At 43.7% G+C, this 17,957-nt stretch overlaps 1 protein-coding gene across 3 annotated transcripts in view; it reads right to left on the minus strand.

The window, feature by feature from the left end:
* CACNA2D3 (calcium voltage-gated channel auxiliary subunit alpha2delta 3) overlaps nt 1–17,957 on the minus strand; it is a 773,665-nt gene that overhangs the window by 406,328 nt on the left and 349,380 nt on the right. For all 3 annotated transcript variants that reach the window (XR_004986777.2, XM_036430835.2, XM_036430833.2), the window contains exon 9: nt 10,146–10,220. Coding sequence is in view for 2 of the 3 variants with exons in the window: in XM_036430835.2 (XP_036286728.1) it covers nt 10,146–10,220 (75 nt within the window). In the remaining variant the exon portion in view is untranslated. The remainder of the gene's footprint in view (nt 1–10,145; nt 10,221–17,957) is intronic.

Raw genomic sequence — 17,957 nt, forward strand, 5'->3', positions numbered from 1 at the left:
CCTTTGGGAGCAGCAAGGCCTGCGGGTCCAAGGAACAGTGTGGAGCAGGAGAAGTTGAAGCTGGGTGAGGGGAGGTCACAGAGCGATGGGCACTGAGAGATGAGGGGTGAGCAGGACCACAGTTCTCACTGGTTTTATTCTACCTGGAGCCACTGCAGGAGATTGAACACAAAATGGGGTGGCGTGGCTTTTACTTTAAAAGCTAAAGCATCATTCTGCCCAGAGTGGAGAACAGACTAGATGTCAGGAAGAGTGAGGAGGAGAAGGGTGGAGACAGGGAGTCCAGTTAGGAGGCTATGGCCACAGTTGAGGGAGCAGGATGTGGCTCAGCCTCTGGTAGAAATGGCGAAGTGCCCGAGTGTGGTCAGATTCCAGTTGTTTAGAAGATTGAGGTGGCAGAACTCGCTGGCAATTGGGTGCCAATCCTCTAGGGAAGGAGAAGAAACAAGGAGAATGCAGTTTGGGCTTGAATCTTACTCTGGAACTGTCACTTGCTAAATTGAGGACAACTTGAGGGGCTAGCAGTTTTAGGAATTAAAGCGAAGGGTCTTGGTTTGGGATGCAAGAAACTTGAGGCTGCTGGTTGATACCCAACAGACCCCCTGAGTAGGCAGGGCTGTGATCAGGGCTGGATGTGTGAGTGTTGGCATCATCAGGGTCTAAGGCGGGGGCCTAACAATGGCTTTGGTATGATCTGTCTCACCAGAACTTAGCATCTCCACAGGAGAAGGTAACTTCATCAGTCTTGTTCACATTATACCCCCAACAGCAATGGTGCCTGGCACGAAAATGTTTGTTGAATCAATGAACAAACTAATACATAAAAAAGCCTTACATGTGTGCAAAAGTTAAATATTATTTGACACTATTTAAATTCTTTAAATCTATTCTAAAAAATAAGCATATATTCAAATATTTAGGTACAGATGCTCATCACAGCACTGTTTATAGTAACAAAATACACAACCCACCTTATTTTTTAAAGCACATATATCTGATATGATAGTCTTCAGGATAGACACAAAAATTATATAGTTGGAGCTTTTTGATAACAGTGCTACAATGTGAATTTTAAAATGTTCTTCCTATTGCTTATCCATATTCTTGATTATTTCATATATTACAAAATAATTTTAAAATCTCTTTAAAAATGTGAAAACATCATTACACAGACAAGCCTCGCTGCTATGGATGAGCCCCTCTTCTTGGCAGGTCTGTATTTGGGGAACAAATCCATATCTTGTGATCTTAGCCTCAAAGCCACTCTCCAACCTGCCAGCAATAGTTTGCTCTATAGGACAGACAGACAGACAGACATGCTATCAAGTACACATTGGATGCCTGACCCTGGGCCTAGAACAGTGGGGACAGTGGAAGCAAAGAGGGTCCATGCCTTCAAGGGAGACAGAAAGACCTCCAATGGCACTTCAGAGGGGAAGGCCCTTGAAAGAAAGGAAGAGATTAGATAGATGGAGTGAAGAGAGTCTGGCAGATCGGAGGGATTCTTGGAAAGTAAGAGCAATGAAAGCAATGGGGTAACTCAGCAGCCCGAGAGCCTTGCCAGGGCTGTGCTGGCGACAGGGCAGGGCCAGCGTTGTCTGGGTCTCGGAGCCCAGCTCCTAATTGATTCTGCCTGTGCTACAAATGCAACGGACTCGCAATTAAGGCAGAGCTCACTGAAGCTTGCCTGCATCTCTGGTTACTTCTTCTTTCCACACGTTTGTTGATAGTGACACCAAACAGAGGGGGACCACCCACCAACACCTTCAACTTCAGACAGCGGGAATGTCTAAACAACGCAGCCCCTGCTCTGCTTCAACTCCAGTTTGAAATCCCAGGTGATGGGGCTGGGCTTTGTTAAAGGGCTCCCACCGGGTCCCCTCTGCTCTGGGTATGAATGAGGAAGAGGTGCCTCCCCTAGTGGTCAGATAAGCTTTCACATCACAAGTGAAGTGAAAACCAGTTTGTACAAGTTAAAATAATAATCTTAAAACTCAGTCTACCTACCTCAAAATCTCTACAATAATTCAGGACCCTTTTCTCCTATTACTTAAATATTCTCTTGACAGCATCTTATAAACAGGTAGGAAAAGAGGATATATTTATTCTCAGCTAATAAATTTGGGACAGATTCCAAGGTTGGTCTCACACAGGAACCTGTGTTTAGAAGGGTTCAACCTTTGGTTCAATGCTCTTCTGTTGCCATTTTTGAAATTCTTAAGTTTTGAACCAAGGGCCTGAATTTTCATTTTGCACCAGGCTCATCAGCCAGTGCAGGAGGGCAGCCCCAAAACAAATACAGCAGAGACTCCACAATGAGCAGTTCCCTCGGTGCCTCACAACACAGAGTATTACCTGCAGTTTACAAAACCTATCCGAGGAAGAGCCTGGCAGGCAGCCTCAGGAGAAATCAACTCCAAGCCAAGGCTCCCAGACTTGTGCTGGTGCCCCCTTGGAGGACCCAGCGAACTGCTGAATGAAATCAATCCAACTCGACCCAGCACAAGCTCGCTGCAAATACCCAAGAACGCTGCTAGACTTCAGGCAGATCCTTGAAGTATCACCGATATAAGAACATCTTCTCTCTAAAGATAAGAAAGAGCCAGCGACACAGGGAAAATGCCTTCTGCTTTGTGCAGGGGAGATATTTAATGAAGAAGAGATGGCTTCCAGGTTAAATGTAAGTGAACTAAGAAATCAGAAATCAGTTAACTGGCAAATCTATGCAAGGTTGAAAGTCAGCCCAAGGTTGTGATCCAGCCTCATTTACCAACAGAGTGAACATGAGAGGAGTGAAGAAGTATTAGCTCATCTACTCTAGCTCTCAACCACCGATTTCCAGGCCCTTCCAGAAAGATTTTACCGGAGCCCAGTGTAAGTTCTTTTTTTGGTAACAGACTTCTCCTCTAGTCTTGTCCACAGTCCACACTAGGGGTCAGCACCACCCAGGCTGGTACTGATTTTTATAAATAAAGTTTTATTGGCACACAGCCACCTACCCACGTGTTTCTGTATTACCCATAGCAGCTTTCATGCCACAATGGCAAAGCTGAGTAGTTAGAGCAGAGACCACATGGTCCATATTTAGTATTTATATCTAAATTTAGTATTTATCAATAGATTTAAATACTAATACTAAAATATTTAATATCTGGTTCTAGATCCCTAATCTATACTCATACAAGGGTTCACAAAGCACACTATATTAAAGTGAAGACAACAGAAATTTTAAAACTATATAAATAGTTTTAACCCAGATTATGCATTGATAAATATTCACTAATCTAAATAGTTCCCCAGCGGTTGTTTGACTGTCTTCAAACAAGTGAATATAATCAAAATTAATATAAAGACATAATGGAATGTAAAGGGGAACATAATTGAGGATAGTTTCTAGAACACATCTCCCATGGCAATAGCCTCTGGTCATCATTTTGGTAACTTCCTCTCTACAAAGCTGTTGCACAGAAATCAGGAGACATTTGCTTTATGAATCATTGGAGTCACTTTAATGTAGCAATATTCACGTAATAGGGTGACATGGATTTAAAATATGACCGTATCTCTTACACTCAATAAGCAGAAATCAGGAAGGATGCTTTCTGGAAATCAGCAGGAGGGACATCCTCATCTCATGGGTGAGTGTTTACAGACCCGCACTAATTGCTTTTTAAAAGACATCTGTATTAATTCTAAGAATAGAAAATTGATATTAAAATACTATATTTCTGACTGCAAAAGTACTTTGGGCTCTGGGTATAGACATTTGCTATTCAGCAGGTATAAAGTTTCAGCTCTGCGTGATGAGTAAGTTCCGGAGACCTGCTGTAGATACCAGTACTATATGGGACACACAACAATTTGTTAAATGTTGTACAATGTTTTTAGCACAATTTTTTAAAAAATAAAGGTATAAATAAACTTCCTAAATCCTTGCCCTCCCTCCCTCCTTTGCTCCCTCTCTCCCTCCCTTCCTTCCTTCAGTTCCTTTCCTCCTGTTATTCTCTCATGGTAATATACATAAGCCTACCTTGTTTCTGCTTCAAGGTGCATTGTGCTAAGTTATACTGAATCTAGAAGAATTTATTTACATTTAAGTTGTTCCCAATTTTTTCCTCGGTCAGTTACTTTTAATGTACTCACGACATTTTAAAAGCAATGCAATTCTAACTACCTCTTATTAATAAGTTTTGAATTGAATACAAGTAGATTAATGTTCTGCAAACTTTGTCTCCCTTGGTAATTCATTTACTGGTGTGCAGCAGGGCTACATTTTTTGGAGTCCAAATATGTTTTTATTAATTTTAGAGATAGAGGAAGATAGAGGGAGAGAGAGAGATAGGAACATGGATACATCAATGATCTGCTGCCTCCTGAAAACTCCATACTGGGATCAAGCCCAAAATCAGAAATTAAACCAGGGACTCCTTGGTCCATGACACAATGCTCAACCACTGAGCCACACCAGCTGGGCAAGAAGCACTACTTTCTGCCTATAGTGCACATCACGCCCCGCACCCTCCTATCACTGGCACACCTTGCACTGGAGGCTTGAAGCCAAGAGAAGTGGGGAGTTGTAGAAACCGAGGCTGTCTCCATAACAAACCTCAAGCTGGAAGAAGCAGTACTTGGGGAAAATCCCACAACTCAGATGTGCACTTTTGTTAATTCATGGACATTCAGGAATCTCATGGGAAATGATCAAAACTGCCAGGAAGATGAGAGTTGCATGGGTTTCTAAATGAATCCTAAACAGAGCCATGGCATTTGGTGGATTGCAGAACAGTTCCATTATAGACCAGAGGGAAAGCACAGGGCTCCCCTTCCTTCCCCTCCCCAGAGAGACCACAGGAGGTTCCCGTGGAGGGCTGATGAATGGTTCAGAAAGCCTGAAGTAGATTAGGATGCAGTGTACTGGTTTGAAGTCTATATTTGAGCCCCAGGCTCAGCCAATTTGTCATGGTTTCTTTTTACTTAAAGAAAAATAACAAAAGTGAGTTATTTGGTACATAAAGCAGCAAAACAACATTTTCTCCAGACAGTAAACAATACTTTCCGAAGCCAAAAACAAAAACTCAGAGCCTTAAACTCACTTGCTCAGGGAGCATGTGTCATGGGCTATTTCAAGCAAAATCACAGGAAATCTTCAAACCACAAGTTAGTGTGAATGAGGCCAGCAATTTTACCCTGATCTTTTCTTCTACCCCGATGCTCATTAAGATTTTTCTCACAACTCTTTCAAAATTTTAAATGATTTTAATTAAATACTGTTTTTTTATAGTTTTTTTTTAATACATATTTTTATTGATTTCAGAGCAGAAAGGAGAGGGGGAGAGAGAGAGAAACATCAATGAGGAAAGAGAATCATTGATTGGCTGCCTCCTGCACACACACACCACCCCCTACTGGGGATCAAGCCTGCAATCTGGGCATGTGCCCTTGACAGGAATCAAATCTGGGACCCTTCAGTCTGCAGGCTGATGCTCTATCCACTGAGCCAAACCAGTTAGGGCTTAAATACTATTTTAAAATTATCTAGTTGTGATTTTGTAGGCAGTCACCTGCATGTTGTAAAGCCAGAATTAGCAAGCATAGGGCTAAAAGTGCATGACATAATCATCCCAGATATCACCCTCTCATGCCCTTTCATTAACTGGAGGTAACATCACTGTGGTCACCAAGGAAATAGTCATAAGTTGAAAAAGTATAGAAAAGAAAGTCTCTCACTTATTTAGCCATGATAAAAACTCATCATGATACAACATGGATATTTTAAGTGAAAGATGAATGTCCCAAAGGATTTGGCGCAGTGTAGTCAGAATTCTTGAACTTGGAGGGTGGAAGGCTGGCATCAGTGTGCACTGTGCCATTTCTATACAGGTTCATACAGAAGTCATCATCCTCTGTCCCCAGTTCACAAGGAACAGGAGAAGGCTCCCAAGCTATCATTTAGGGGATTTGGCCTGAACTAGACAGACTAGTGAGGATTGCCACTCCTGGAATCAGATCATTTCACCCACAGTCTGATTCAGATTATCTCAATTATATTAATACTAGAGGCCCAGTTGGCCTGGCCAGTGATTGGGACTGCCTGGGTGAAGGGACAGTGGGAGGTTCGCCATGGCAGTGCACTGACCACCAGGGAGCAGCTCCTGCGTTGAGTGTCCCCTGGTGGTTCGTGCATGACATAGCGACTTGTAGACCTGTCGTTTGGTCAACTGCTCTTGTAATGTTTGCTTAGGCTTTTATTTATATACTGGAGGCCCAGTGCACCCTCTCAAATCCGGGACCCCTCAGGGGACGTCCAACTGCCAGGTTAGGCCAGATCTCAGGGATCAAGCCTAAACCAGCAGTCAGGCATCCCTCTCACAATCCTAGACTACTGGCTCCTAATCGCTTACCTGCCTGCCTGTCTGGTTGCTCCTAACTGCCCTCCCCACTCCCCCCACCCCCCATTGGCCTGGTTACCCCCAACTGCTGCATCCCACTAGCATGGTCACCACTGAGTGCTCTCCTGCTGACCTTGTCACCCCCAATTGCCCCCACAACAGTCTGGTCACCCCTCACTGCCCCCCATGCCAGCCTAGTCACCCCCAACTGTCCCCCTGCCAGCCTGGTTGCCCCAATGCAGCCTGTTGTTCAGTTGTTTGGTTGTTCCTCACTAACCCTCCTGCCGGCCTGGTTGCCCCACACAGCCTGCTGCTTGGTTGTTACTGTGATGGTGTCCTGGACAATTTGCATATTCCTCTCTTATTAGTATAGATAGATAATGAGTGAGCTTCATGCTTTTGCTTTTAATGTTTTTTGGACCATCTACTGAAACAAACAAACAAATGTTTTCAAAGAGCATCCTCTCCCAGGTGGCTCATGTTTTCATTCATTCATTCATGCTCCTACTGAGCACTTTCAATCTAGATAGTGGCCCAGATGCCCAGTTTTTTTTCCTGATGGAACACTGAGCAGGTCTGTTCAGCACAGGTGTGCCTGCCTGCTAACCACAGTTGCAAACACCTTGACCAGGATTCGTCTGAACTGCTTCACCTTCTTTAGATACAACTATGGATCCAGAACAGACAGCCTCAATCCAGTCCACAGAAGACACGTGGGGAAGGAGGCTAGAGAGAGGAGGCACGACTGCTGACATTGCATTTAAAACTTTGGGCACCGACTTTTCCACCCCAGGACTTTGCAGTTAGGTGGGCTGATATATACTCCCATTTTTCTTTTCTATTTTCTGTCCCATGCCTCAGAGTGAGTCCTGAATCTATATGACCTAACATCCATCTAATGATAAAAATGGAAATGCTTCAAATTAGCCAAAAAAGCTCACTTTTGTTTTTAAATATCCCAAGATTTCAATGAAAACCAAATAAATGCCTTGCCTTCCGAGAGTTTCTCCAAATAAAATGAGCCATAAGAAAATTGTAACTTCAATCACTATTTTTTTACATACAGTAAAAGCAACCAAACACACACTATTCGACTGTTTACACTGAACGAATAAAGCCCCCATTTAAGTGTTCCTCATATATGTCAGATTATTTTTAATCAAACTTTTATTTTGAGGTAGTTACTATAGATTCCCATGCAGTTGTCAGAAATAACACAGAACAGTGTAATATGTCCTTTAACCAGTATTCACTAATAATATTTTACAAAACTATACAACCAGGGTGTTGACATTGATTTTGTTGGATTCTAAATGGCCTCATCACGGTGGGATCCCTCATGCTGCCCTTTTACAGCCACTGGCCTCTCCCCACTCTAACCTCTAACCCCTGAAAACCACTAATCTGTTCTACATTTCTATAATTTTGTCATTTTAAGAACATTATATGTAGTATATTTTGTTTGGGGATTGATGTTTTCTTTACTCAAAATAATTCTCTAAAGATTTAAAGATTCAACTAAATTATTGGATGTAGCAATCAAAATCTTTTTTAAATTGTTAAGTACTGTTTTTATATATATATGAGGTTGGGAAAAAGTTGGTTAAATTACCAACTATTATAACCTCAAAGATAAATAATAATAAGGATATGGAATAATAACTATAAGAATACAAATAATACAAATATTGTAAATAAATAAGACAAGAATAAACTCTGTTTCATATACTCACAACTTAAATGCTTTTTGTGAATTTAAATCTACTTTTGTTCCCACCCCTTAAAATGTGTGTGTGTGTGTGTGTGTGTGTGTGTGTATGTGAGAGTGCATGCGAGTGAATACACACTAAGTGGCCAGATTATTATGATTTCTGGACATAATAATCTGGCCACTCACTGTGTATTCTATATAATAAAAAGCTAATATGCAAATTGTCCCCCCATCGACCAGGAGTTTGACCAGAAGGTAGGCTGGCCAACTGCCCATGTCCTCTCCCCCTGGGCAGGCTGGTCAGACCTCACCCATCCCGCCTCTAATATCCTACCTAATAAAAAAGAAACATGCAAATTGACCGTACTTTCGCCATGCCCACCATCCAATCAGGGAAAGTATGCAAATCAACCCAACCAAGATGGCGATTAATTTGCATATCCAGGCCAGAGCGAATACTGAAGACAGGGTAGAAAGAATCCAAGTGCTGAATGAAGCTGTGAAGAAGCAAGCAAGAGGAAAAGGAAAGAAAGCAGGTAGGGCTGGGAGAAGGCACAGAAGCAGGCAGGGCACCGAAGAAGGAAGGAAAGCAGTGGGCTGGGGGAGAAGGGAAGAAAGCAAGCAGGGCAGCAACTGCAGCAGGAAGCCCTATTGCAGGAATCTTCCTGCAACCGACCTTTAGTGTGTGTGTGTGTGTGTGTGTGTGTGTGTATAAATATTTACACACACACACACATACTGGGTCATACCCTAATTGTATGTTTAGTTTTATAGGAAACTGCCAAATGTGTTCTAGAATAGCTGCATTGTTTTACATGCCCATCAGCAATGTATGGAATGAGTGAGCTAATTTCTCTACAAGTCACCAGCATTCATTATTTTTCATTCTTTTTAGTCTTTTATTCTAGTCATTCTAATAGGTGTGTAATGATATCATTGTGGTTTTAATTTTTATTTCTCTAGCAGCTAATGATATTGAATATCTTTTCATGAACTTTCTTATTATCTCTATTTTCAGTAAAATAGCTCTTCATGACTTTTGTCCATTTTCTAATTGGATTATTTGTGTTTTGAGAGTCATTTATAGGTTCTCTATGTACTTGTTCTTAATCAAATATGTGGCTTGGGAGAAGATATTTGCAAATCATATATAGTTTCATTCTTTAAAACAGGGTCTTTCACATTGGGTAATTTTCTTCTAATTTTGATGAGATTCATTATGTCAAATTTTCCTTTTATGAATTATGCGTTTGGTGTCAAGCCTAAGAACTCTGTCTAGCTGTAGAGCCAAAAGATTGTCTCCCACATATTTTTTTCAGATAGTTTCATGGTTTATATTTCACATTTAAGTCTTTGACCTGTTTGAATTATATTTTATTTAAATTGTGATGTGTGAGTCAAGATTAAGGTTGTTTTATTTTGTTTTGTTTTGTTTTGTTTTGTTTAGTGTGTGTGTGTGTGTATGTGTTTCACACTTATGAATGGTCAACTGCCCTGGCACCATTTATTGAAAAGAATATCCTTCCTTCAGTGAATTGTTTTTATCCCTTTGTCAAAAATCATTTGGGCATATTTATATGGGTATATTTCTAGCTTCTCTCCTCTATTCTATTGATCTATATTCTACTCATCCACCAATACCACAGTTTTCAGTAGTAGGCCTTAATCAATTATAAAAGGCAATAATAATATACCAAGTGAGACTTAAATTTTCTTTAAAATCTCAGCAACAGTCATATTGTTTTCAATGGTATCAACCCAAGTGCCAAGCACAACAGAGGATGTGCTTTAGAGCAAAAGAAAGAGAAAACCAATGTAATTGTTTTGCCATTAGCAAGCACCTGAAATCAATGCAATCATTGCACTGCCATGATTTCATCCTGCCTCTTCCTAAATGTTCACACACAAGGGTTCTGAGGCCTGCAGGGAAAGAGCAGTGTGTTTGATGAGTTTCTAAAGGTTAAGACATAATTATTATAAGTGATCACCATGGGCAGACGGGTGTGCCAGGCCCCCTGACGCGCCCACCCAGCAGCAGGCCTCACCTCCTTGTTCGTCCTGTCGGCTTGCACCAATGTCCCATTCAGGCAAGGTTCCACATAGTGAAGCTCCTCGTTATACTGCAGAGGGAAAAACAGCCAAGAGGAAACAGTAAGCATTTAAAGGGTCCAGTGTAATCATTTAAGGCCACACACATACAAAACAGAAAAGCAGTATGATCACAGGCTCAATTCATTCACCTAAGGTGGCTTTTCCAATTGGTGCCCCTGGAGAAACCATGCCTATGTGCCAAAGATGGCCTTGTTTCTTTTCTAGTTTGAAGAAGAAACTTCTAGAGCATGTGTTGGCCTGGCAGTGTTCAGGGTGTACACAGTTAAATGATGATCCTTCAGGGGGAGCTCTAAACACCAAGCTCCCTGGGCATGGCTGACAGCACACAGCCCATGTGTAAGGTGACCAGATGTTCCGCTTTTGGCGGGACAGTCCCGATTTTTAACAATTTGTCCCGCTCCCCGCGGCATTTTAAAAAAGTCCCAATTTTTTTTTTTTTTTTAAAGAATTGGGACTTTTTAAAAATGCCGCGGAAAGTGGGACAAATTGTTAAAAATCCGGACTGTCCCACCAAAAGCAGAACATCTGTTTACCTTACACATGTGGGATCTAAAGGGCATCCCAGACTTGGGCAAATAGACCTCCAGCTCCTGCCTTTGGCTTCCTGGAGCCAGGGGAGCATGTGTGGGTCACAGGTATATGAGGCCAGAATAGAGGAGAGGCCTTGATGTTCTCTGGGCACCCTGGGGGGCTGAGGTGTTGGTCACAGCATTACTATGCACAGTGACAACGGCTTCCAAGAGGCCAATGCCAGCCTTCCAATCATGCTTGATCCCAGAATACACAGAATAAGACCATTTGATTTTGTCCAAATCTTACAACTATGAAGTTGAAATGTGAGTGTTCTTCTCTTCATTTCTCTTATCAAGCAGGATTCTCTGCACTGTAGCTAGTCTGGTCCTTCCAAATTATAAATCTGACTATATCATCTCCCCTCAGCCCCATTACAGCTCCCACTGCTCTTCAGATAAACCTGCCCAGGCCTTGGCAAGGCTCTGGACACTGGCATCCGTTGACCTTTCTAGCACCTTAACTCAGTAGTCTTTCCCCATGAACTTAGCACAGCCAGTCCTAATTCCCTCACTCTGGCATCTGCTGGCTGACTCATGCTCATCCTCCAGCTCAGCTCATTCCTGCCTCCTCTGGGAAGCAGCCTGGGGGGCAGATGTGGCCCCACCCCTAAATCCTCCCAAATCCTAGTTACCTGGTGCCTAGTTCCCTCATCATAAGGCAGGGCCACATTGCAAGAATCCATGTCTGATTCTGTGTGTTCCCTGTGACAGCACGGGGCTGAGCCCACAGCAGGTGACCAGGAACATGTTCAGTGAGAGGGTCAGGGCACTACATGGACCAAAAGCCAAGCCCAGAGTCCCTGAGGGCAAGAGCCAGAATCATCTCACAAGCCCAGATCTCATGCAAAGCCTGGCTAAGGAGTTTGGGCTTTAAACTTGAGGACACAGAGGACCATGGAGGACTGTGAGCTGGGGTGTGAGGGAAATAAAGTGAATAGCTTGGAACAACTGCTCTGGACAAACTGCAGAGATGACTCAAGAGGACCAGACCTGCAGTCTCTGCTACAGCTATGGAGACTCATCAGTCCCACGTGCTGAGGTGCTTACAAGCAAGTCGGAGTAGTGATAATGCTAACACCTACTTCATCTACCCACAGGCTAGACTTCATCCACACAGCATTTTCACCTCAGGTGGAAGCACTTCCAATTACTTTCCCTTCACAGATAGGAAAACGGGGCAGAGCAAGGGTGATCCACTTGTCCAAATTCATACATCAGGGGTGGAGTCCAGATTCAATTCCAGACAGTCTAACCCCCTAGTCAGCAAACTGAGGCTCTCGAGCCACGTGCAGCTCTTTGGCCCCTTGAGTGTGGCTCTTCCACAAAATACCACGGCCTGGGCAAGTCTATTTTGAAGAAGTGGCATTAGAAGAAGTTTAAGTTTGAAAACTTTGGCTCTCAAAAGAAATTTCAATCATTGTACTGTTGATATTTGGCTCTGTTGACTAATGAGTTTGCCGACCACTGGTCTAATCTCACAACCCCTGATCTCAGGATGACTACACCCCCAGTGCCTCCTCTCTGATCCCCAACCCTCTATGTTTATCATCAGTCTGGCTTTTGCTCCTTCTTTAACCTTTGTTCTTAGTCTAGACCAGTGGTCGGCAAACTGCAAACTGCGGCTGGCTGTGAGTTTGCCGACCACTGTCATATACTACCCTTTACCTCTTTGCACATAATATGTCACAATTGCCTAATCCTCACAGCTTCCAACTACATGGTAACATATAGTCTACCTGTGGTCAGCAAACTTATTAGTCAACAGAGCAGCAAAACCGAGGCTGGCTCGAGAGCCACAGTTTCCCGACCACTGGTCTAGACATACAAAAGCATTTGAAAAAGTATAGCTCCGTGGTCATAGAGCTTAGATCTCTTCTGCTGGAGCATGGAGAGAAAAATATATTCATGCAGTTCTGAAATGCGCCATTGACAAATGGGAGTGTAACTGTTCTTGACCAAACAGAACATCATCTCAGGATCCATTAAGAGAGGGCACAGTCCAACCTGAAGAAGCTTCCCCAACGTTTTCAGTTCATGTCGGACTGACGAAAATAAAACAGCCCTACCCTCTGCCTCTGCCCCTGCTGTTGACTGATTTGGTTCAGGAGGACAATATGTCTATTCCTAAAGCCTAATGCATAACAGTCTGAACCAATCACAGCTATCGGGTCCCCTCTGCTGGATGCACACTTTCATAGCCTGTGGGTTGGTCAAGTGACTCCTTTTCAGCCAGTGAAACTTGAAGGGGTAGTTTTCTGGACAATTTCAATGAATTATTCTCTCCTCATGAAAGGAAAACTCATCTATATCCATGCCTTCTTTCTCACTTGGGATGCTCTGATGCAGTTGCAAGTCAGCTTGTAACCATGAGGGGACAAGATGAAAAGTGGAGAGCAAAGTTCAAGGGAGACAGAGTGGGAAGAGGGAGCCAGTGTGGGTCCCTGAGGACACTGCTGAGCCACTGCCTCTGCTGGCCCTCGGGCTCCCCCCTGGGAACAGGAGGTACCTAGATGCTGCAGCAGTCTTCATTTAGTCTTCACACAGTCAAAAACTTTCCAACTCCATTTCCCAGCTAAACGTAAACACTTCATCTGTGTTCTGCTTAATACACACTCTTATAGTTGATTCTTGTGGTTTACACTCTGAACCGGAAGTCAGGACACACCTCTAGTTTCTACCTTTGCCAGGTACTCACTGTGTGGTCTTGGGAAAGTCACTAAACCTCTCTGATCCCGAATTCTGATGCATAAGAAGGTGCTAATTCATCTTCTGTTTATCCTCCAGGGGCCCCTGTGAGGATCCAATGAGGCCACAGACCTGAAACTGCTTTGCTAATGCAAAGGCCTGTGCCTGTGGGGGGCTGAGGAGAGGACTTAGAAGTAAAGGAGACCAGGAAGTTCTTGCCCTCATCAGGAGGAACATGTGCAGTAATCAAAACCATGCTCACCCTCTGTGGGAGCCTGGGCCACAGCGGAGGAATCTGCTCTTCTGAATCCCCACCAGCTTATTAGTGGCATCATCCAAGCTTGCAGTTGACTAATTTCCCTTGACTGCATCAGGATAAAGCCACGCTGAGCAATCTGGTCTGTGCACCAGAGGGAGCTGGCTCAGCCCTGTGCAGGAACAGTGCACCTCTGGCAGCTGAGCCAGGGGGCTCGCTGGCTGTGCCAGCTCACCATGCTACCCCAGAGCTCCTCCTATCCCAGCGCTCCTCCGGGGACACCTGCCTGTGGAGCTGCCTCCAAGCGCCTAGCTGCTCTCCTTCACTTCCGTGTTTGTATGGATGTTCCCTACATTTCTTCTCTGTGAGACACTGATGTGGGGTGGCCATATTAATTCACTACTGCAGACCCGGGCACCTCAGTGCTATGCATGGTTCTCCTGCTGCCTTACTTAAACAGCCAGAGAGCAGTAGTCTAAGGAAGAAAGGATGCAGTGCACATTGTCACTGGCAACACAGAGTCTGCTTCTGGCATTTGCTTTTTTGCATCTCCACAGCCAGGACTGAAACTAGAGAGAAACTTGACCAGTCCCCTTCTCCCCAAAAATGCAAGTTATTCCTCAAATTTCTGGGACACGGGTAGAGTCTCTTAGCAGAAAAGGAGGGGGACCAAGCAGCCTGGAGATTGTCTGCCAGCTCACCAACCACACTGTGAGGAGATGGACAAAGCACCTTCTCCCCTTAAGAGCTCAGAAACAGCCAGATAGACACAGAGCTTCAGGCACTGTTGGTTTCCTTCTGCCCTCTTCTCATCTGATTGGATCCTCTCCTCTCCTCTGGTTGGACCCACTCCTGTCTTCTGATTGGATCTCCTTCTCTAGTCTGATTGGATCCCCTCCTCTGATTCGCAAAGGCTAGGGCAGTAGGAACTAATGCAACTGAGGCTGACAGGTTGGGTTCAAATCCTGGCTCTGCCACACACTAGCTGAGAGCCTTCATGTTTGTGTTGGAGAAACTGGGGATTGAACTAAACCTCCCCATGATCTCGCAGTGAAGATGAAATGAGATGACTCAGTAAAGACTCAACATAGATGACTCAGTAAAGACTCAACATAGAAACAGAAAGAAAGCAGCTGACACACATGCACAGAAAGAAAGAAACTACAGTTGTGAGTGTGATGTGTTCCATGGACACAAAGACCATCATGTACCCTCTACCCGCTGCTGGCACGTGCTAAGCAGGAAGCGATGTGGGGGGTGATGGCAGTAACCCATTCTGGGGAGCATCTCACATGCCTGACTTCCTCTGGAGAGCACAGACTCTACTATTGGAGAGAAGTGTTTCACCAGTAGGCACATGCGACTGTCTAAATACCCGAGACAGAAATCACCAGGTGTGTGGTCACACACTATCCCTCTCTGTGCCACCCTCTCAACCCTCTCAGTGACTTGGGTCTCTGATAGACCGGGAGCCAATACAGTGCAACCAGCTCATTGTCAATCCCCTTCCAGGCAGGCATTTGCTAGGGAACCAACCCTTTGTTCCTGTGTTTGCTCAACGAATGTTAACTAAGCACCTGCTATGTGCCAGGGACATAAAATACTGGCTAAATTTCCCCATGATCATCACTGTGGAATGATCACGAACCACATTTTGTTTCTGCTTTCATCAGGAAAAGAATATGTTCATTACATCTGAAGATAATGTCTAACTTCCTTTTCAGAATAAAATGTGCTTATCTTGATGCTGCAGTGATCCATCCAAAAACAAAAGCAGGCTTGAGATAAACCCCTGATCTCGTTCATTCTTGGACTTCATCCCACCAGTCTCTTCTCACAGCAACTGTGCCTTTCTCTCCTCTGTGCAACCACCACCCTCTATGCTCTGACACATCACCACCCTTTATCTTTCTGCTGTACAATCTCTGTAAGCATTCCTAGCATCTCCTGTTTTAAAGGTACAGCCAACTCCTCAATGGGAATTTTAATGATGATCTCAACTAGGAAGGGCAAGTTTTAAGTTGCATTAAACAAATGGCCAGAACGTTTTGGAGACGAAGAAGCAATGGACTGGACGTGCCCACCAAGATCCATGCAGCTCCAGCACTGGTGTGGTATCATGCCCCGTGCTGATTTGTGTGGGTCACAGCTCAGAGACCAGAGAGTGGACAGCTGACTGGGTTCTGGATGATACTGAGGATGCTGAACCCTGCTTCATTTTTAAAAGCTGGACTTGATCAATGAAATCAATGGAGCTTTCAGGCATAACAGGTCATCTGTTGCCTAAAAAGGAGAATGAGCGAAGACATGGGACAGTGGAGACTTTAAGGGACCCTCTCAACACCTTCCTGTGCAGCTGAGACTACTTCCACGTCCACTGTCTCCAGACAACATCCCAGGTCTGCACTGTGGCTGAGCACACTTGCTGGATCTGGGCTGACCCGCCAGGCCCCTTCTTTCCATCATTGCTCCCAAACACCTACTCCATCTCCTACAGTCACCCTAACCAAGCCTGCACCTCCTGGGATGGAAGAGGAGTTTCTATAACATGCAGATAGTACTTTCCTTCTCAATACTCCTTCCTCCTGCTCTGCCTCATTGCATATGTCTGGCTAATGTCCAACTCCTGTTCACTTAGTCATCACTTTGGCCAAGAAGCCATCACTAAGTCCGCAGCTGGTTGCATGCCCCAGCTCTGCCCTCCAGGCCTCCCTTGCTGCCCCTCTCAAGACTGCACTGACCATGCTACTGGGAGCACCTGCCCCTGATGGCTCCCACATCACATCAATGCCCACTGCTTAACTGTTAGCACTCAACAGTATTTGTAGAATGAATAAATAATCAGAACAAAGAAACAAGAGGCAAAGTTGTAGAGAAGTTTACTGACAGAAAAGAAGAACAAAGCTTATGAAAAAAATAGTTAACATTGAGACAAGAAAAGAAAAAGAAAGGAGAATTTCTACCTTAAAAAAAATCACAGTTAAATAAACAAGTAAACAAAGTACGTAAGGACGTTTTGGAGAATCCCAAATTCCACAAAAAGCCCACAGAATTAAAATGCTGGCATGCTCATAAGATACAAGAAAACCGATGTGGAATTGCTGGAATGCCATTAAATATTTGTATGGTTTTATTGGTGCACTTTTGATTAAATAACCTTCAGAATGGAAATGTGTAGGGCTTTATGTAAAGAAGCAGATGAGCCCACAGTATTTTCACCAACACAAGGAATCCCAGGGAGCTTTTGCATTACAAAAGCTTCTTGTATAATTTGAAACACGCCTGGACATAATTAGTAGAATAGAACAAATGAGCACTGAAAGAAAATACCATCCTCATACTTTTAATACGGAATCGATTACTTTAAAAAGCAAATCTACAGCAGGCAAAGCACTGGAAAGAGGGTTTGAAAGAAAATCTTGCAAATTAAAACCAGGGCACAGAAAGTTCTGGGGTGAACTAACAAACAATGTGCTTCTCATAAACACGGGCTGTAAGAGGCATTTAAGCTGATTTAACAATATCAGCCGGTTAATGCTGTATTCACTTAATGCATGGCTTTAGAATCCTGTAAAATCATTTTTCAAATTTTAGCGTCGGACAAAAGTGAATTATCACCCTCATTTCTATGATAATATTGTTCATTTAATGCATGGCTTGGAGTGCGACTTCAAAGTGAATCAGAAAAAGATGCCTTTTCTCTTGTCGGAAACATCTCTTCATGCACCAGTGGCTGGACCTTACATTTTAGCTTGGAATGCACAAAATCACTCTCACATTTCAGCTGTCCTTTTATAATTCAATCATTTAGTTCATCAGTCTTAGGTAGATTCTGTAATACCCTGCCCATGAAAGCTAAAACCATTTTAAACGTCATCTTTTCATGTGTATTCTCTGGCAACACCTGGACTGAAAGCTTTTCCATCTAATACAGAAGATGCACTTAGCAATGAATTTAATGCAAACATGCAAAGATGCCTGGAATGGCCAAGGAAAGCCGTTTCTACCCTTTCAACCTCACTCCTCCTGTCCCCATAATGGCGCTGAAAATCAAAGCACGAGGATGAGTTAGGTTTGTACAAACAAATGCCCACAATGCATGAGGGCTTATGACACTGAACATAAAGACTGTTTTCTGTACTTTCTCTCTAAAACACTGACATTCCTCCTCAAACATCTACCCGGCAAGCGAGAGAGAGCTGACAGTGCAATGAAGGGTGAAATGATAATGT

Source organism: Pipistrellus kuhlii, unplaced genomic scaffold (genome assembly GCF_014108245.1).
Source record: "Pipistrellus kuhlii isolate mPipKuh1 unplaced genomic scaffold, mPipKuh1.p scaffold_m20_p_11, whole genome shotgun sequence".
NCBI lineage: Eukaryota > Metazoa > Chordata > Mammalia > Chiroptera > Vespertilionidae > Pipistrellus > Pipistrellus kuhlii.